Genomic DNA, 20167 nt, shown 5'->3' with positions numbered 1-20167 from the left:
CCCGTGGACTGTAGCCCACCAGGCTCCTCTGTCCATGGGATTCCCCAGGCAAGAATACTGGAGTAGGTTGCCATTTCCTCCTCCAGGGCTTCTTCCCAACCCAGGGATCAAGCCCACTCCTCCTTTGTCTCCTGTATTGATTGACAGGTGGATTCTTTACCACTAGGCCACCTGGAAAGCTATAGTCTGACAGAGGAGCCTAAACTTAAAAACAGCAAGCAATGGAGAAGATGATGCATGATTGAGAATTGAGTATGGGCTTTACAAATTCAGAGAATAAAGAGCTGAATGTCTGGAAGATAGGATAAGTATTCATCCATATTAATGGAATAAACGAGTTATCTTTGAGTTGGAGGATCATTGGAGAGGAATGAGAAATGTACTGCAGGTAAGAGGCCTGAGTAGAATCTGGACATGTGGGTGAGAAACAACATGAGATACATCCTCCTGGGCCACTGTGTGTGTGCTTAGCCGCCCAGTCGCATCCGACTCTTTGCAACCCCATGGACTGTAGCCCTCCAGGTTCCTCTGTCCATGGGGATTCTCCAGGCAAGAATACTGAAGTGGGTTGCCATGCCCTCCTCCAGGAGATCGTCCCAACCCAGGGATCGAACCCAGGTCTCTCACATTGCAGGCAGATTCTTTACCATCTGAGCCACGAGGAAGCCCAGTCCTGGAGGATCACACCTGTGTCTCTTAGGTTTCCCGCATTGGCAGGCAGGTTCTTTACCACTAGCACCACCTGGGACATTTGGGCTAGAACAGCTCCCCCTAAATACAACATCTTCCCAAGTGACTGTTACCGGTTGATGTCAAGTGGCTGCATGTGGAGTCACTGGAGCATCACTGCAAGGAATTGAGAATCTGGATTAAGAGATTAAAGGAAGGCAGCCCTGAGCCAGGATCAGGCTGCAATAGCTTTTTAAGCTTTTTTTTTTTTTTAATCAACTCAACAATTGTTGTTTAGTTGCAAAATCATGTTGGACTCTTTTACGACACTATGGACTGTAGCCCTCCAGGTTCCTCTGTCCATGGGATTTCCCAGGCAAGTGTATTGGGATGGGTTGCCATTCTCTTCTCCAGGTGATCTTTTCAACCCAGGGATCAAACCTGTGTCTCCTGCATTGGCAGGTAGATCCTTTACCACTGAGCCACGTGGGAAACTCCAACTCAACAACAGTGGTCTTTTATTTTAAGCATCTTAAGAAAACATTCAAATCAGGAGATAAGGCAATGCTGTCACACAGAGAGAATTGTCAGGCTGCCCTAATGAGACAGGACACATGGCGTGAGCCTGCTCACTCATTCATGTCACCTGATGGCCCCTGTGCAGGCATGTGAGCTTGTAACCCCCTGGGCAGTGGGTTTCTACATGTCCTGCATCCCAGAGGCAGCCAGGAAGTGCAAGGCATGGGCAGAAGTTGAGGGTAAAACCATCAGCCCATGACTAAGATTGCTTAGAAGCCTAGAGTCTAGAGCTATGGTCCTCAGGCTTTTGAATTTTACATAGTAGTAAAAAACTTTAAAGTAAGAAATAGATGAGATTGACAGAGGACTGCAGCTGATAATTCTGTTCAGTTAGGACACCGAGCACACACACACACACACACACAATCATCATTTTATAAAAGATAAAATTTGTACATCTGTACACCATTAAAGTAGAGACATCATTTTGCTGACAAAGGTCCATATAGTTAAAGCTATGGTTTTTCCAGTAGTCAGGTATGGATGTGAGAGCTGGGCCATAAGTAAGGCCGAGCACTGAAGAATTGATGCTTTTGAATTGCAGTGCTAGAGAGAAGACTCTTGAGGGTCCCTTGGACTGCACGGAGATCAAACCAGTCAATCCTAAAGGAAATCAACCTGAATATTCATCAGAAGGACTGATTCTGATGCTGAAGTTCCAATACCTTGGTTACGTGATGCGGAGAGCCAGCTCATTGGAAAAGACCCTGATGCTGGGAAAGATTGAAGGCAGGAGGAGAAGGGGGTGACAGGTTGAGATGGTTGGATGATGGTGATGGATGGTCCATCACCGACTCGATGGACATGAGTTTGAGCAAACTCTGGGAGACAGTGAAGGTCAGGGAAGTCTGACATGTTGCAATCCATGGGGTTGCCAAGACAGGGAAGTCTGGTGTGCTGCAATCCATGGGGTTGCCAAGAGCATCGAGCATGACTTAGCAACTGAAAAACAACAACATGAATAAAGACAGGGTTGGAAAGCATGGCTCACCTGTGTGGCCATAGGAGTTCCTAAACCATCTCTCCAAAGGGACCAACTGTCCCACCTAATGGCCAATGGTGCTGGACAAGCACAGGGCCCCCCTTTGCAGTACAAAAGTCCTTTTCCCTAAATTCATCATCAGATACTTCGCAGCTGCCTGAAAAGAGGAAGTTTCTCCCATGCTTTTCCCTCTTGTGAGGTGGAAACATTCACTGCTCTTTGGAAACAGGTGGAACAGAACAGAGCACCCACAGAGAGTGAGGGCCAATCAGTTCACTCCTGCAGCCTTATAGAATAGTCTGTCAAGCACTGCATTGTCTGTAGGGGTATGTGTGAGTGCTCAGTCACTCAGTCATGTTCGACTCTCTGTGGCCCCATGGACTGCAGCCCTCCAGGCTCCTCTGTCCATGGGGTTCTCCAGGCAAGAATACTGGAGTAGGTTGTCATTTCCTTCTCCAGGGGACCTTCCCAACCCAGGGATAGAACCTGTGTCTCCTTCCTCTCCTGCATTGGCAGGCGGATTCTTTACCACTGAGCCACCTGGGAAGCCTCTATTGCATTGTCTATGCTTCTGTAATCTATAAAACTGGAGAAGGCAATGGCACCCCACTCCAGTACCCTTGCTTGGAGAATCCCATGGACGGAGGAGCCTGTTAGGCTGCAATCCATGGGGTCGCTAAGAGTTGGACACAACTGAGCGACTTCACTTTCACTTTTCACTTTCATGCATTGGAGAAGGAAATGGCAGCCCACTCCAGTGTTCTTGCCTGGAGAGTCCCAGGGATGGGGGAGCCTGGTGGGCTGCCATCTATGGGATCGCACAGAGTCGGACACGACTGAAGTGACTTAGCAGCAGCAGCAGCATCTATAAAACAAGCTCCATGGCTAGTACTGTAGTGACTCCGGTTTGCAGACAAATAAACAGAATACTATTTACGATACCTGCTTCTGATTCCCCAGAAGAGAAATGATGGAGCCTGGATTTGGAGTCATTACCCTCCCCTATAGCCTTAAAAATGCTTGAACAAGTTTTTGTGGAGATACTGAGACCCAGTAGGTCACAGACTTTAGCCAAAGCTGCACAGGAAACTTATAAACTCAATCTAGAACCCTCACTACCTCCAGTGGAGGCCCAAGGCCAGAGTCCTCAGTGGGGAGAGGTCATTTAAGGGTTTAGGTGTTGTCCTAACTTCCTAGGGCTGCCATAAAAATTATCACAAACTGGGTGGCTTAAAACAAATTCATCTTCTCATAGTTGAGGCCAGAAGTCCAAAATTAAAGTGCCAGTAGGGTCAGGCTTCCACTGAGGGTTCTAAGGGAAAATTCTTTCTGGCCTTTTCCAGCTTCTGGTGACTCTTGGCATTCCGTGGCTTGTGGCAGCATCACTCCAGTCTCCACTGCTGTTGTCACAAGACTTTCTGCTCTGTAACTCTTTCTGCCTCTCTGCTCTGTATTTGACTGACCAAACCAGTCAATCCCAAAAGAAGTTAACCCTGAATATTCATTGGAAGGACTGATGCTGAATCTGAAGCTCCAATACTTTGGCCACCTGATTCAAAGAACTGACTTACTGGATAAGATGCTGATTCTGGGAAAGATTGAGGGCAGGAGAAGTGGGCAACAGAGGATGTGATGGTTGGATGGCATCACTGACTCAATGGACATAAGTGCGAACATAATTTATGAAGGACAGAGAAGCCTGGCTTGCTGTAGCCCACGGGGTTGCAAAGAGTCGGACATGACTTAGGGACTGAATAACAACAACAGTCTCTTTCACATCTCTCTCTTTCTCTTACAAGGATGCTTGTCATTGGATTTAGGGCCCATCCTAAATCCAAGATGATCTCATCTCAAGATCCTTAGATCTTGCAAGAAAAAATCTGCAAAGATTTTTTCCAAATAAGGTCACCTTCACAGGCTCCGGGTATTAGGGCTTAAACATATCCCTCTAGGGGATGCAATTCACCCAATCGAGATGTCTAGCATTTAACAGTCATCCTTCAGCTTTTTACACTCCATCTCTACTCATATGGAGTCTGCTTTCAGATTTCATTTTGGGCAATCACCTCTTACCCGCTGGATATGTCTTGTCCAACTTTCTTTCTTCATTTATTTTTTTGGCCATACTGCACAGCATGTAGGATCTTAATACCCTGAACGGGGATTGAACATGCAACCCCTGCAGTGGTTGTGTGGAGTCTTATCAACCAGATTACCAGGACAGTCCCTTGATGTGACTTTCTTAAAATGCATGACCCCTCGCCCAAGTCTCTCTGACCCAGCACACTGAATCTTGTGTGGACTGACCAAAAGCAAGGCCGGAGCCCACTCAATCCAGCAGCCCCGCCCTGCAGAACTCATCAACTGATCTCTGCTTTCCAGACTCCCAGGGCTGCCCAATTCTCTCCCGAGTCTGCTTCCCAAGGCTTCTCTTCAGTTCTGTGAATTACCTGACTTCCTTGCACTTTCCTTGCTTACATTAGCCAGGGTTGGCTTTTGTTGTTTACACTCCAGAGGCCCAATTAACCAACAGATTATAGGAAAACTGAGTTCAAGGATGAGCCGGACACCTGTTACACTGTCACAAATCATCTCACTCTGCCCAGCTGTCCCACCAAACCACATGCTGTGGCTCCAGGTTCTTGGGGGAGCAGGGATGACTCTGTGCAGCTCATCTCCTGGCCTAGGGAGACAACTCAGGGAACAGGCACAATTGATGGGAATCTGAGTTCCTACCTTCTGTCTCCTTCCTCCAACCCAGATCCACCTTCCACTGAAACAAGGTGGGTGCTGGCTCATCCAGGCTCAGGTAGAATGCAGCCCACTGCTCCTTCACTTCAGAACCATCTCCTCCTGCTCTGCCAGGCATGCTCCGAAGAGATGGCCAGTCCTCATGCAGGGTGGTTTGGCTCCCTGCCTGCTGCCACCCCTCCAGGCCCTCTCCTCTGACTGATGACTTCTCCCCAGCAGCTGACACCTGAGACGGAGAGGGTGAAGAGCTGCCACACTCCTGAAATAGATGGTGACACAGCGGAAGGCAGATTGAGATTAATCTCTTGCCCCTTTGCCAACAAACAGGCCTGCAGCCAGCCAGAGGCTCACAAGGGGCCCCTCCCCTGATTTGGCCTGTCTTGGGACCTGGCTAATGCCAGGCTCTCCTACGTGCTTTTTGTCATTAAAAATATATTTTTGTCTTCCTAATTCCACTTATTATGCAAAGCCTGTGTATCCACTGAAACAACAGAACTAAAAAGAAGGTGGATAAAAGAACCCTTAAATACATGTTTAATACATTGGCTTACACCTGTCTAGAATTTTTTTCTTCTCTGTGTTCAGTTCAATTCAATCATTCAATCAGTCTGACTCTTTGCGACCCCATGGAATGCAGCACACCAGGCTTCCCTGTCCATCACCAACTCCCGGAGCTTGCTCAAACTCATGTTCATCGAGTTGGTGATGCCACCCAACCATCTCATCCTGTCATCCCCTTCTCCTCCTGCCTTCAATCTTTCCCAGCATCAGGGTCTTTTCCAATTAGTTGGCTCTTTGCATTAGGTGCCCAAAGTACTGGAGCTTCAGCTTCAGCATCACTCCTTCCAATGAATATTCAGGACTGATTTCCTTTAGGATGGACTGGTTGAATCACCTTGCAGTCCAAGGGACTCTCAAGAGTCTTCTCCAACACCACAGTTCAAAAGCACCAATTCTTTGGTGCTCAGCTTTCTTCACAGTCCAACTCTCACACCCATACATGATTACAAAAAACCATAGCTTTAGCTAGACAGACGTTTGTCGACAAAGTAATATCTTTGCTTTTTAATATGCTGTCTAGGTTTGTCACAGCTTTTCTTCCATGGAGCAAGCACCTTTTAATTCCATGGCTGCAGTCACCATATGCAGTGATTTTAGAGCCCAAGAAAATAAAATCTGTTACTGTTTCAATTGTTTCCCCATCTATTTGCCATACAGTAATGGGCCAAGATGCCATGATCTTCAGTTTTTGAATATTGAGTTTTAAGCCAGCTTTTTCACTCTCCTCTTTCAGTTTTATCAAAAAGCTCTTTAGTTCCTCTTCGCTTTCTGCAAAAAGAGTGGTGTTATCTGCATATCTGAGGTTATTGATATTTCTCCTGGCAATCTTGTTCCAATCTTTGCTTCATCCAGCCCAGCATTTCTCATGATGTACTCTCCTTTGTGCTTGGATGCTTTTTTTGGTGGGGTCCAACATTCTCCTGTCAATGGTTGTTCAGCAGCAAGTTGCAATTATGCAGTTCTCGCAAGAGAAGACGAGCTCACGTTCTTCTCTGTGTGCATGCACATAAATCCCCAGAGTAGATCCACATTCCACCACTCTGATAGATAAACATGCTGGGGACATCCTTCACTCCACCAACATAATCATCAAACATCACTTGAAATGGTTACATCCTTGGAATAAAAGCTATGACCAACCTAGACAGCATATTAAAAAGCAGAGACATCACCTTGCTGACAAAGGTCCATAGAGTCAAAGCTATGGCTTTTTCAGTAGTCAGATATGGATGTGAGAGTTGGACCAGAAAGAGGGCTGAATGCTAAAAAATTGATCCTTTTGAACTGTGGTGCTGGAGAAAACTCCTGAGAGTCCCTTGGACAGCAAGGAGATAAAACCAATAAATACTAAAGGAAATCCATCCTGAATATTCATGGAAGGACTGATGCTGAAGCTGAAGCTTCAATACTTTGACCACCTGACGTGAAGAATCAACTGATTGGAAAAGACCCTGATATTGGGAAAGATTGAAGGCAGGAGGAGAAGGTGAGGACAGAGGATGAGATGGTTGGATAGCACCACTGATTCAATGGACTGAGCAAACTCTAGGAGATAGTGCAGGACAGGGAAGCCTGGCGTGCGGCAGTCCATAGGGTCACAAAGAGGAAGATGAGACTTAGCAACTGAACAACTTGACTTATTTGCCCAATCCCAGAATGCTTCCAGTTATTTTCCTTCCTGAAGCAAAGCTGCTATGAACACAATGTTGTTGCTGTTGTTTAGTCACTCAATCGTGTCTGACTCTTTGTGACCCCATGGACTGTAGCCTGCCAAGCTCTTCTGTCCATGGGATTTCCCAGGCAAGAACACTTGGAGTGGGTTGCCATTTCCTTTTCCAATGAGCACCATGTATCAGTTCAGTTCAGTCGCTCAGTCATGTCCGATTCTTTGTGACCCTATGGACTGGAGCACACCAGCCCTCCCTGTCCATCACCAACTCTCGGAGCTTACTCAAACTCATGTCCATCGAGTCGGTGATGCCATCCAGCCATCTCATCCTCTGTCGTCCCCTTCTCCTCCCACCTTCAATCTTTCCCAGCACCATGTATATACATCCTTAACTTCCACAAGACACATCCCTCCCCAAACTGCAGATCGTGTGAGAGTCCCTGAATTAATGCCAACAATGGATTTTGTCACCTTTTCATCTTTGCCAACCTGACAGGCCATAAAAGTGCACACTGGTAACTGAATTTGCATTTCTCTGACGACCAACAGAGCTAAATAAGCAATGTATGGTGTGCTCACCGGCTACTGGGAGTTGTTTTTCTGTAAAGTGCCTGCCCAAGACCTATATGCTAAGACATCCACAGGTCCTACCCAGGATGAGAAGGACCTGTGACAAGGAGCAGTGGGGAGAGAGTCAGGCTGAACTCCTCCACCCAACCCACTCTGGAGCAACAACTCCCAAGGAAGGAAGTCCCCTGTCCCATACCAGGAGGAAGGGCATTCTCCAGGACTGCCGGGTGTTGGTACCACTGCTCTTGGCCAGCAGTCACCACTGCTGTCACTCTCCTCTCCTGCTCATTGGAGAAAGAGGGCTGAGCCTGGGCCAGTCAAACACCCTCCCTACCAGCCTCCTGGCACCCCAACCCAAAAGGCCAGGAAGCAGAAGCAGCTGAGGTTCTTTCACACGCATGGCTAGACTTTCGGCCTCCTGATTTCACAGCATCATAGAAGGTTAAACCCAAAGGCACCTTTGACCTCTAGTACCCCTCCCCAACCTCTCCCCTTTACTTTACAGCTGAGAGACCCAGAGAAGTTAGGCAACTTGCCTGAGGTCACACAGAGTCTGGATGGAACCCAGGTCTTCTGACTCCTCATCTGGTGCTCTTTTGGGGCATCAGGTTCTTAGTTCACCACCAGCACCTGGAGTTGCATGCTCATGGCCCCTGCTGCAGCTACTTTGTGCTACAAAGGAAGACTACAGGAGGGGGCATCGCAGATGGCAGGCAAGGCCTACTCCTTCTTCTGAGGAGTGGGCACTGGGGAACACCAGCTCTCATTTTTTATAGTGCTGACTTTGCTCCCCATCACCACTTTCATTAAACATCACCACATGGGGGAAGTTCCCAGTTGTCTTCACCATCTCATCCAGGAGACACTCCATCTGATTAAGTAATCAGCTGATTTCTCCCTGAGGAAGATGCATCGGCAGCATCAGGTCAAGGGCTCCTGCTTGGTCCTGGCTCCTCAGAGCACGTCCGATAGAAAGGGTGGATCCTGCACCAGGGCTGTGACTTGTGTCTGTGGCCCTCCACTCCAGCCTGACTCCCACCCCGAACCTCCGGACACCAACCTCAGTCACACACATAAGCATGGAAAACAGACAGCCTCCCAACGCAGTTTTCCTGGCCTGTCTTCCCCCTGGTAAGAAATGACAGAGATGATCACTGATAGCTTGAAATTTTATTCTCTGGGAAGCATGCAAGCATTTCCGCTACCACGACCACTGCCGTCATCTTCACCCATCACCACCATTGCTACACCCACCGTCTCCACCCTGAAGGCCATCTCGCCCATGTCCACCATGTCCACCCTCATATCCACCTCTCCCACGTCCACCTCCCCTATGACCACCATCTCCACCTTGATGCCCACCGCCACTGCTTCTACCACCACCACTGCTGCTGCCGCCTCCACGATCAATAACAGACTTTGCTACAAGTTGGACCCTGGGCTGAGTTCTGAGGTCACCAACCTGTGTCTACTTATGATAACTGATGAAATAGTTAGATCTTTCTGGCAAGACCAGCATGAGGAAATCTAAGACTGGCCCCAGGAGGCTGGTACCTCCTACCACCCATGGTGACGATGCTCCACGCTCCTCAGAGACACTAGCTGCAGCTCCCTTCCTGGACCCGCCCCTCTGAGCACCCAGTGTCCCTGGTTAGTATCTGCCATTGGGCTCACTGGCTAGTTGGAAGAAGAGATGCATTGAGTGTTCTGAGGGTGATGAGAAGTGTGTGCATTAAGTGGGTACTTCAGATTACTTCTATGGGGAAGTAATACTTATTGGAACTCTTACCATTTACCAGGAATTATGATAAGTGCTGCATCACCATGTCCTTTAATCCTCTTCTCAACAGCCCTTTAGAAAAGTGGTTCTCATCTGGGGCTGATTTTGCCCCTTAGCAGGCATCTTAAAATGGCTGGAGATGTCTTTGGTCCTCAAAACTGGGTGGGGTGCTATTGACATCTAGTGGGTAGACGGTAGGGCACTGCTAAACACTCAGTGCCCACGACGACCTCAGTAATACCAGCATCACACGCATGTGTACTAAGTTGCTTCAGTCGTGTCCAACTCTTTGCAGCCCCAAGGACTGCAGCTGGCCAGGCTCCTCTGTCCATGAGATTCTCCAGGCAAAAATAATGGAGTGGGTTGCCATGCCTTCCTCCAGGGGACCTTCCAGACCCAGGGATTGAACCACGTCTGTTATGTCTTCTGCATTGACAGGTGGGTTCTTTCCCATAATGCCAACAGGAGGGGCTTTCCTGATGGCTAAAGAATCCTGATGGTAAAGAATCCACCTGCAATGCAGGAGACACAGAAGACACAGGCTCAATCCCTGGATCAGAAAGATCCCCTGGAGGAGGAAATGGCAACACACTTCAGTATCTTTGCCTGGGAAATCCCAAGGACAGAGGAGCCTGGCCAGCTACGGTCCATGGGATTGCAAAAAGCTGGACATGACTGAGCACACATGGATGCTGTGCCAGTATGATCAAGGCTGCGATGCCCTGCTTTGGGGTAATGTTTTTCCAGTCCCATTTTTTAATTTAAATTTTGTGGTAAAATATACATAATATGAAATGTACCATCTTAACCATGTTTAAGTGTACAGTTCACTGGCATAAAGTACATTCACGATGTGTACAACCCTCCCCACCATTCACCTCCAGAGTGCTTTTCATCTTGCAAAACTAAATCCCTCTTCCTATTAAGCACGAGCCCTCCATCCCTCCCTCCTCTCAGCCCTTGGCAACCACCATTCTGTGTCTATGAAACTGACTATTCTAAGGTGCCTCAAGTAAGTGGATGATACAGTATTTGTCCTTTTGTGACTGGCCCCTTCCAATGAGCATCACGTCCTCAAGGTTCATCCATGTTGTAGCATGTGGCAAAATTTCCTTCTGCTTTTTTAAAGAATTGTTTTAATGTGGACCATTTTTCATTGAGTTTATTACAATATTGCTTCTGTTGTGTTTTTGTTCTGGCTTTTAGGCCAGTAAGGTATGCAGGATCTTAGCTCCCTGACAAGGAATTGAACCTGCACCCCGTGAAGTCTTAACCACTGGACCACCAGGGAAGTCCCATGAATTTCCTTCTTTGTGGTCCACTGTATGGATGGACCACATCCTGTTTATCCATTCATCCATCAGTGGACACCTGTGTCACTCCCACCTTTCAGTCATTTGAATAATGCTGCTACGAACATGGGTACAAATATGGGGTAGGTTCTAGATGCAATGACCAGGGCTCCAAGAAGCTGTATGATTTGCCTGAAGTCATACAACTCATCTGTGCGGGTCTGGACTTAAGGGCAGGCCTGGCCGTCACCAAAGACCATCTTCTTTCCATGACACCGCAGCAGACTCAGTCGTGACTGGCCTTGCTCACACACGCATCACTGGTTGGATTTCACTTCCTGTATCTCTCTGGAGTGACATGGTGGCCATCCCCATCTATGCAGCTTGGGACGCCCACTCCAGGACATCTCCCCATGAGTGCTGGCCCTTCCCTTTCAGGCCATAACATTCTTTCTATGCCCAAACGGCTCTGAAACAATTTACCAATTTTCTAGGAAGTCGTGAACCAGACTGTTTTTTTTGTTGTTGTTAGATTTATGTTTCCTCTGACAGCAGAGGAAGGCTTTTCAGGTGGCTCAATGGTAAAGCATCTGCCTGCAGTGTGGGAGACCCAGGTTTGATCCCTGTGTCAGGAAGATCCCCTGGAGAAGGAAATGACAACCCACTCCATTACTCTTGCCTGGAAAATTCCATGGATGGAGGAGCCTGGTGGCTACAGTCCATGGGGTTACAAAGACTCGGACACGACTGAGCAACTTCTCTTTCACTTTCCTCTGACAGCAGGGGCCACAGGGAACCCCGGGATCCAGCACCTGCAGTGATAGCCATGTCTGTGGCTCAGGGTGAGCCTCTGGAACTGCACATTGTTATGGCGGTAATACAGGCCTTCATCTACAGCTGATAATAGTAACAGTCAGCATTTATGAACAGCTTTCTGTTTGCCAGGCACTGTGCTAAGCTTGTGACAGGGGTTATTTGACCCATACGCTTTGACCCATATGACAGACTTGTGAATACTAGCTCAGATGGTAAAGAAACCACCTGCAATGCAGGAGACTCCGGTTCGATTCCTGGGTCGGGAAGATCCCATAGAAAAGGGATAGGCTACCCACTTCAGAGTTCTTGAGTTCAGAGTTCTTGAGTTCCTGGTGACTCAGACAGTAAAGAATCCACCTGCAATGCATGAGTCCTGGGTTCAATCCCTGGGTTGGGAAGGTCCCCTGGAGGATAGCAAAGCAACCCACTCCAGTATTCTTGCCTGGAGAATCCCCATGGACAGTGGAGCCTGGCGGACTACAGTCCATGGGGTTGCAAAGAGTCGGACACGACTGAGTGACTAAGCACATATTTTACACATGAGAAAGCTGAAGCACAGAAAGGTTAAGCAATCTGCCCAGGCTCACACAGCTAGTAAATAAAGGGTCAGGGTTCCAGTCACAGTGGATCTAAATGCAGAACCCCCTCCAGTGCCTGCCCTGCAAGGTGAGGGAATCACCCAGCCCAGGAGACAGGGGCTTTGGCACTTGTCTTGGCTTTTCACTAGTTTGCTGTGTGACTTTGGGCAAGTCACTCAGTGTCGCTGAGCCACAGTTTCCTATCTGAAAGAAAAGTAGACAAGATAATCCTATTATCTAAGCTTTTCTGAGTCTTCTGGAATGTTCACTCCAAGAGGTCAGAGCCCTTATCAGGTGCACTATTATGTCCTCGAGACTGGGAGCTGAATTTGTCCTCACAGGTGTCTAGCTTGCTTTGGTTTCCACTAAGCTATTCAAGTCATCATTGGTTTACACCCTCCAAAACTAGGTTCTGGATCAGGGAAGCTCACTGAGTAATTTAGAGACTCTGGACCCAAGAGGATAAGTTTGTAACTAAGAGCCCTTGGTTTCTGATACGAGATTTGGGAAGCCACGTGATGGTTAGTGACAGAGCCCCTGGAGCCGGGCTCTCTGGAGCATAGAGCAGAAGGATGACACATATTCACAGGTGAGTGAAGGGACTAAGCTGGTGGCATATACAGGGGGCATTCCTGCTGTGTCTGGAAGCTTGGATTATGTGGGCTTAGGAGAGAGCCCCCAAAGACCAGTATCCTGGTTCAAAGGGAGCTGAACATGAACTGACATGGTGTTGTTGTTGTTGCTGCTATTTAGTCACTAATTCATGTCCAATTCTGTAACCCCATGGACTGTAGCCCTGCCAGGCTCCTCTGTCCATGGGATTTTCCAGGCAAGAATATTGCAGTGGGTTGCTATTTCCTTCTCCAGGAGATCTTCCTGACCCAGGGATTGAACTCATGTTTCCTGCATTGGCAGGTGGATTCTTTACCACTAAGCCAGCTGAACTGTACATACATGATACATTTTAGAAACCAGTTCTGATAGTTGGCAACTGATCTGGTTTCCTACAGTGACTGGCGTAAGCAGAGCCAGACCTGCAATAAGCAAGGGGCTAGGAGCTCTGACTTTCTCTCCAGCTGCACGACTTAAAAACTTTGTCTATTTAGGTTCAGAAAGAAGCATGGGCTTTCTATTTTGTTCCATTGATCTGTATTTATGTCTTTGTGCCAGTACCATACTGTCTTGATGACTGTGGCTTTGTAGTAGAGGGCAAAACCAATACAATATTGTAAAGTTAAAAAATTAAATTAAAAAGAAAGAAAGAAGCATGGGCGAGGAAGGGAAATAAAGAAAGGTGGAGCAATTGCTCCAGGCATCAAGACAGACACAGTCACTGGACTTCCAGCATGCTGGAGCTTCCTTCAAGACATGCTTCTCTAGCCAGAGAACCAGGAGAAAAGGAAAACAACCTCAGAAAGCCAGATTCAGAGGACTGAAGCACCGTGGGCAGAAATCTCACCCATTCCTTAATGCTCCCTTTAGCACCACTGACAAGCGGTCATTTGGTCTCCGCTTGAATGCCTCTAAGGATGGCAATTTCACTCTGTACCCAGGCAGCCCATTTGCAGAGCCCTAACCGCTAGCTCTTCCTCCTTACAGTGCATCAAAATCAGTCTCCTTGTAGTTCGAAGCCACAGGTCCATCTTCTGAGGCCAAAACAAGTCTCCTACATTGCAGGACAGATCCTCAAACATCTGACAACAGGGATTATGTCCTTCCACATCTCTCCTTAGTTAAATATCCATTTTCCTATGTCAACATGGTCTTGCTGTCCAAATACAAAGAATATCTGGCATCTTTTAAGAGACAGGAAGCCCAGGTAACTGCTCAGAAGCTGTAATTTGATGAGGCCTGGGGTTCTGACCTTCCCATGAGGCCTCCTCCATCTGAGCATCCCCATGTCTGAAATTCTATGCAGACTATGTCTCCATGGTAAGCAGAGGTCCCTTCCTTCTGCCTTTACTGTGTCTATTCCTGGTTAACTCACAAATCACTAACACGTTGATGCAAATCAGTTTACCAAACTAGTTCCTCTAAATAAGAGGGTGATCCTAGAGACTGCCTCCTCTCTGCTCTTCTCCCCTTTGCCTGGTGTTAGCACCCATCAATGAGCCATTCATTCATTCAACATATACATACTGAAGGGAACTTTCCAGGTGATCCAGTGGTTATGACTCCACATTCCCAATGCAGAGGGCACGAGTTCGATCCCTGGTCAGGGAACTAAGATCCCACATGTCGCACAGCACAGTCAAAAAAATAAAATACATATTGAGTACCTAATACATGCCAGCCCTGGAGTGAAAACAGTGGAAAAAATAATTTATGACTACAATTTAGTGAGGGGAAATGGACAGACCACAAGTCAATCAGTAGGATGTATTATGCAGCAGGAGGTGACAGATGTAATAAAGAAAAAGGAGAGTAGGGAGAGAAAGATAGCTGGAGGTGGCAGGTCTCAGAGCTCACTGGGGCTGGGAGGAAAGGCTCCACGAGCATTTGAGCAAGCAGCTAAAAGGAGCCGGGGGAACGTCATGTGGACATCAGGACAAGGGCGGTCCAGGTGGAGGGAACAGAAAGGCTTTGAGACAGGAATATGCCTGTGACGTCTGGGAAACAACACAGGGTCTGGGTGCCTGGACCAGAGTGAATGAAAGGAGAGTAGTAGGAAATGAGGCCAGAAAGAAAGGAGGTCAGATTGCAGAGAGGGTGCGGAAGCCCTTGGAAGAACTTGGCTTCTAATCTCAGCAACATGGGAGTTACTGGAGAGTTCTGAGCGGAGGAAAGACACAACTTGATATCTGTCTGGCAAGCAGGGAGGGGTCATTGTTCCAGATAAAGTCTCAGAAGAGCCTAAAGTAGGAGGTGAACTTGCTTTCAACAGGTCTACTCTGACTTCCACTAATATATTCAAGTCACCTTTGATTCAGCCAAGTCAAGGTTCTGAGTTAGCAAGGCTCACTAAGTTTGGTTCTAAGCCTAAAGCAGGAGCTGTGGACAAAAGAGTGGGTTTGTGCCTAAGGGACCTGGTTCTGACATGAGATTTGAGAAGTCATGCAATGTTTAGTGACAAAGACCCCGGCTCATCTCTCCCTCTGTCACTTCTTGGCTGGTGACCTTGGCCAAGTTAGGTTAACGCCAAGAACCCTTGGCGTTCTCACCTGTAAAGTGAGTAAGTCTGGCGCTGATTCCTTTGGAAGACACTAGTAGACTTAGAGCTATACTGTCCACTACAGTGGCCACCAGCCACATGTTGAGAAATTGATCGCAGCCAGTCTGGACTAAGATGTGCTGTAAGTATAAAACACACCCAGATTGTAAAGACTTTGTATGAAATAAAGAATGGGAAAATAGCTCATGAATATCTGAGTGTTCTTTTGATTACAAGTTGAAAATATAACATTTTGGATATGTTGGATTAAATAAAATACCACTCAATTATATCGGCAATGACCCTTATATTCATCATGATTCTTACATTCTATATTTTATTTAGCTTTGGCATCTTGGGGCCTTGCCACCTGGGGAAGGACTGTCCCTCCCAGTGCTGTCCAGTTCCTAAATCCTTGGCAATGAGCACACCCTTGATATGCAAAACTACCAACCACAGTTGATATCCCACCCCCCTCTTTTGATCAGATTCTTGCAATCCCAGACTCTTATCTTCCTGCCCTAAAACACTGCAGGGCCAGGTACTAGATAGCTAGGGATCACCCTTTTAATGAGAGCTTCCTGAAATTACTCAAACTAGCCAACCTTAAACCTGCCTCCTCTGCTTACCCTGCCTCACCCATTCCTTCCTGCAAAAACCACAATAAAGACCCTCATCTGTTTTTCTTTTTACTTCATCTGCCTCCTGACCATCCCTGCTGCTTCCCCGTGTGGCCCTGCATGGCTTCCATTTCTCCTGTTTCTAGACATCTGTGAGTATAAAACTTCATCCTTAGAGATAGTCATTTCAGGGGTCTTTCATGGCAGTGCAGTGGTTAAGATACTGTTCTTCCAATGCCAGGAGCGCAGGCTCAATCCCTGGTTGGGGAAGTAAGATTCCACATGCCACACAGACAAAATAAATAAATAGCACCTAATCTGGTTTTAAGACTCAAAAAAAAAAAAAATCTAAATAGCTTTCCATTAGTAATTTTAAGACTATCAGGCTCCTCCGTCCATGGGATTTTCCAGGCAAGAGTGCTGGAGTGGATATCCATTTCCTTCTCCAATATATAATATAACACATGGGAAAAAAGCAAAGTAAAAAAAATAAAAGACAATCATATCCATGTCTCCACACCCCCATTTTTTCCTAAAGCCCTTTTACATCAGGATTTCCCTGATGTTCCCGACAAACCTCACGGTTACAGATGAAGGAACCACATACCAGACAAGTCAGGTGACCTGCCCAGGTCAAGGACGTGGCAGCAGGTGTCCTGACCTTCAGCTCTAAGTCCTCAGGCCCTGAACAGGACCATGTGACATCTTCGTTTCTGATGCAGATAATCATTCATGATTCTCTGTGCTTAGTCGCTCAGTTGTGTCCAGCTCTTTGCAACCCCACAGACTGTAGCCCGCCAGGCTCCTCTGTCCATGGGGATTCTCCAGGCAAGAATACTGGAGTGGGTTGCCACACCCTTCTCCAGGAGATCTTCCCAACCCAGGGATCGAACCCAGGCCTCACTCACTGCAGGTGGACTCTTTACCATCTGAGCCACCAGGGAAGCTTATATTAAAAAGAGATATCATCTCCTTGCTGTTTTGTGAAAAAGCAATGCCATTCTTTCTAATAACGTGGTGGGGGCAGGAGAAGAGAACATACTCTTGTACCTGCTGATTTGAAAGAGAGCTGCCAGGGTGGTGGGGCCAGCATCAAGGGAGCCCGCCCAGGAGACCTTTGCTGGACGCTGGGGACAAGGGGCTGTCAGACCTGCTCATTCCATGACCTGGAGGAGGCTGGCTGGAGAGGATGCAGAGCCAGCCAGAATGAGAGCTAGAAGAGGCCTTCCAGGTCATCCAGCCCCCGGGTCTGCAGCTGACAGAGGAACTCAGACACCACTATATTCTGGGGAGTCTAGTCAGCCCAGAGCTCCAAGTTCTTTCTAATGTGCCTATGGTTCTCCTTCTGCCCCACCTCCTCTGAGGACTCCCACCTACAGCCCCCAGGGGCATCTGGGGTCACTGTTCATTATCGAGAGCAACTGAGAAAGAGGACACTCAGGTCGACTGCTGGCCAACAAAGAATTAGGGACAGGAACCCAATTCCTAGATCTCTGGTTTGGGTTCATGTCTGGGAAGCTGCCCCTTAATCCTGAGTGGCCCACAGCTCCTTTGAGGTCCTGACTCCTGCTTCTGGCATTTATCCCCATGGCCAGCCTGGAGGATGAAGGAGATGAGGCACTGGGGAGTCTTTGTTGGGCACCTTCTGAAGCAGAGGGGACAAGCTGAGAGCCCCTGGGAGGACGTGCTGTGAACACACGACTAATGTCCGTCTGCATGGATTTTGGACATCTGGGATTTAACAGGCAATGCTTAAATCCAGAGGGATTTATAAGCCTGTTTGTCCACATTTCTATGAATTGGATAAGGAAGAAAACAACAGTTTCTATGTCCGGTGCTGGAGGAAGCTGTACTCTGAGCATCTTCATATGATGTCACTCAAGGTCAAAGGGCAGATGCTATTACCTGTATTTGACAGAGGGGACACCAGGGCCCAGGATGAGCTCACAGGAAGCCCGGCCAGAGTTATGGATGCCAAGCTCGATGCCTAGTGGGTGGTCTGCCCAGCCCCCATCCCTAAGCTCCGCCCCTCAGAGCCTCCTCTCAGATCTGGAAATTGGAACCAGGACAGCACAGTCTCGCCTGGCCTCAGCTGGTCCCATGAATGGAGCAGCATATTATTTTGTCACATGGATGGAAAAAACTGAGAAAGCCTATTAATATATGAAGAGGAGAATAAAAGACGATGTGCACACAAGGACCTCTGCTCAATGTTACGTGCCAGTCTGGATGGGAGGGGAGTTTGGGGGAGAATGGATACACATATGTATGGCTGAGTCTCTTTGCTGTCCACCTGAAATTATCACAACATTGTTAACCGGCCATGTGTGCATGTGTGCTAAGTCATTTCAGTCGTGTCCAACTCTTTGAGACCCTATGGACTGTATACAGCCCACCAGGCTCTTCTGTCCATAGGATTCTCCAGGCAAGAATACTGGAGTGGGTTGCCATGCCCTCCCCCAGAGGATCTTCCCAACCCAGGGATCAAACCTGCATCTCCTGCAACTCTTGCATTGCAGGCAGATTCATTACCTCTGAGCCACCAGGGAAGGCCTTAATCGGCTGCTGCTAAGTCACTTCAGTCATGTCCAACTCTGTGCGACCCCATAGACGGCAGCCCACTAGGCTCCCCCGTCCCTGGGATTCTCCAGGCAAGAACACTGGAGTGGGCTGCCATGTCCTTCTCCAATGCATGAAAGTGAAAAGTGAAAGGGAAGTCGCTCAGTCGTGTCCGACTCTTCGTGACCCCATGGACTGCAGCCCACCAGGCTCCTCCATCCATAGGATTCTCCAGGCAAGAGTACTGGAGTGGGGTGCCATTGCCTTTGGCTACACACCACTATAAAATAAAAAGTTAAAGAGAGATGGTGTGAGAAGCAGAGAGTGAAAGAGTGAGGTGCTGTGTTTCCTGCAGCCTCCTAGGTCTCACCGCGAGCTCCCTGGGCCTGACTGTTTAGGACTTTGGGCTCCTGGCGACACCCACATCTTTATAAGACACCTTTCTGTTTGCTTACGCCAATCGAAGCAGGTTTCTGATAAGCAGGGTAAACAGATCTGTGGTCTCGGTGTCCTGAACCCTCTCCCCCAGCCACTCACCCTGCACCTCGCCAGGGCAGAGGCTCACCGACTCCCGGGATGAAGGCGGCCCTGCTGTCTTGCCAGCACTGCTCTCACAGATGGGGTAGGTGCAGCTGGCCCCCTCCCTCCTTCACAGCAACCACCTGAGGGTTTGAGCAGAATCTGCTAATGGAGCCCAGAGAACCCCTACTCCAGGCCTCTGCCCCTGCTGAAAGGTAATCTGGGTGTCTCTAGCTGACCACAGGCGGGCAGGGGTTACTTGGTGGGGGTAAAAGCCAAGGGCAGTGATGTTGGCCTATCCCCTGATGGCCCTTCTGACAGAGGCCCCAGGAGTGTGCATTCATCCACTCACACATGCCTGCAGCCCCTCAGAGCCCTTTCCACGCCGGGCACGGCCCAGTTACTGGGGACACTGCAGGGAACGTGTGGCTCTGGAGCTCATGCTTCTAGAGCAACAAGACTTGTGACCAAGATAATGTGGACTCTATGAGCACGACGCCACAGACACAACAAGGAGATACAACAACAATGAGTAGGGTGGGGATGGTCCTGCTTGGGTGGGGTGGTCAGGGAAGGCCTCTCTGAGAAGGGGACATCTCATGGGGACCTGATGATGAGGGAGACACAGCCATGGGAAGGTGGGACCGCCTCAGCAGGAGAGAAAGCCATAATCTAGGAGGTCCTGGTTGGTCACCAGCCCCTGCTGTATTCCCAGGACAGAAGAAGGCTGGTGTGGCTGGGCTGTGAATGGACCCTCTCAGGACACAGGAAGGAGCTGGTTTGTTCCAAGTACAATGCAAGCCGTCAGAAGGTTTCCAAACATGTCATTTAGTGCACCAACTGCTGGGGGTTCAAGGAGAAAAAGACACACTTTGTGCCCTCAAAACCAGCCAGACCTGCAAATTGGCAGGTCGAGCAGTGATCATAGAGGTAATACAGGATCCAATCAGGTTGCACAGGCCAGCCTCCCATGAAGCCTCGAGGCCCAGAGGGTTGGAGGCTGGAAGGTTAAGTAGGAACCAGAAAGGCAGAGAAGTAGAGATGAGGATGGGAAGGTGGGGGGTGGGGGTG

The 20167-nt window shown here is 48.4% G+C and overlaps 1 protein-coding gene across 1 annotated transcript in view; it reads right to left on the bottom strand.

Moving 5' to 3' along the window:
• Positions 1-20167, bottom strand: part of LRRC38 (leucine rich repeat containing 38) — a 35384-nt gene that overhangs the window by 7244 nt on the left and 7973 nt on the right. Inside the window, exons 2-3 of the mRNA XM_010850243.1 lie at positions 19422-19454; positions 7978-8001 (exon numbers count right to left, since the gene is read on the bottom strand). Coding sequence (XP_010848545.1) covers positions 7978-8001; positions 19422-19454 — 57 coding nt within the window. The remainder of the gene's footprint in view (positions 1-7977; positions 8002-19421; positions 19455-20167) is intronic.

The sequence above is a fragment of the Bison bison genome, unplaced genomic scaffold (assembly GCF_000754665.1).
Source record: "Bison bison bison isolate TAMUID 2011002044 unplaced genomic scaffold, Bison_UMD1.0 scf7180017864289, whole genome shotgun sequence".
Taxonomy (NCBI): Eukaryota; Metazoa; Chordata; class Mammalia; order Artiodactyla; family Bovidae; genus Bison; species Bison bison.
This window is presented reverse-complemented; position numbering and strand designations above follow the sequence as displayed.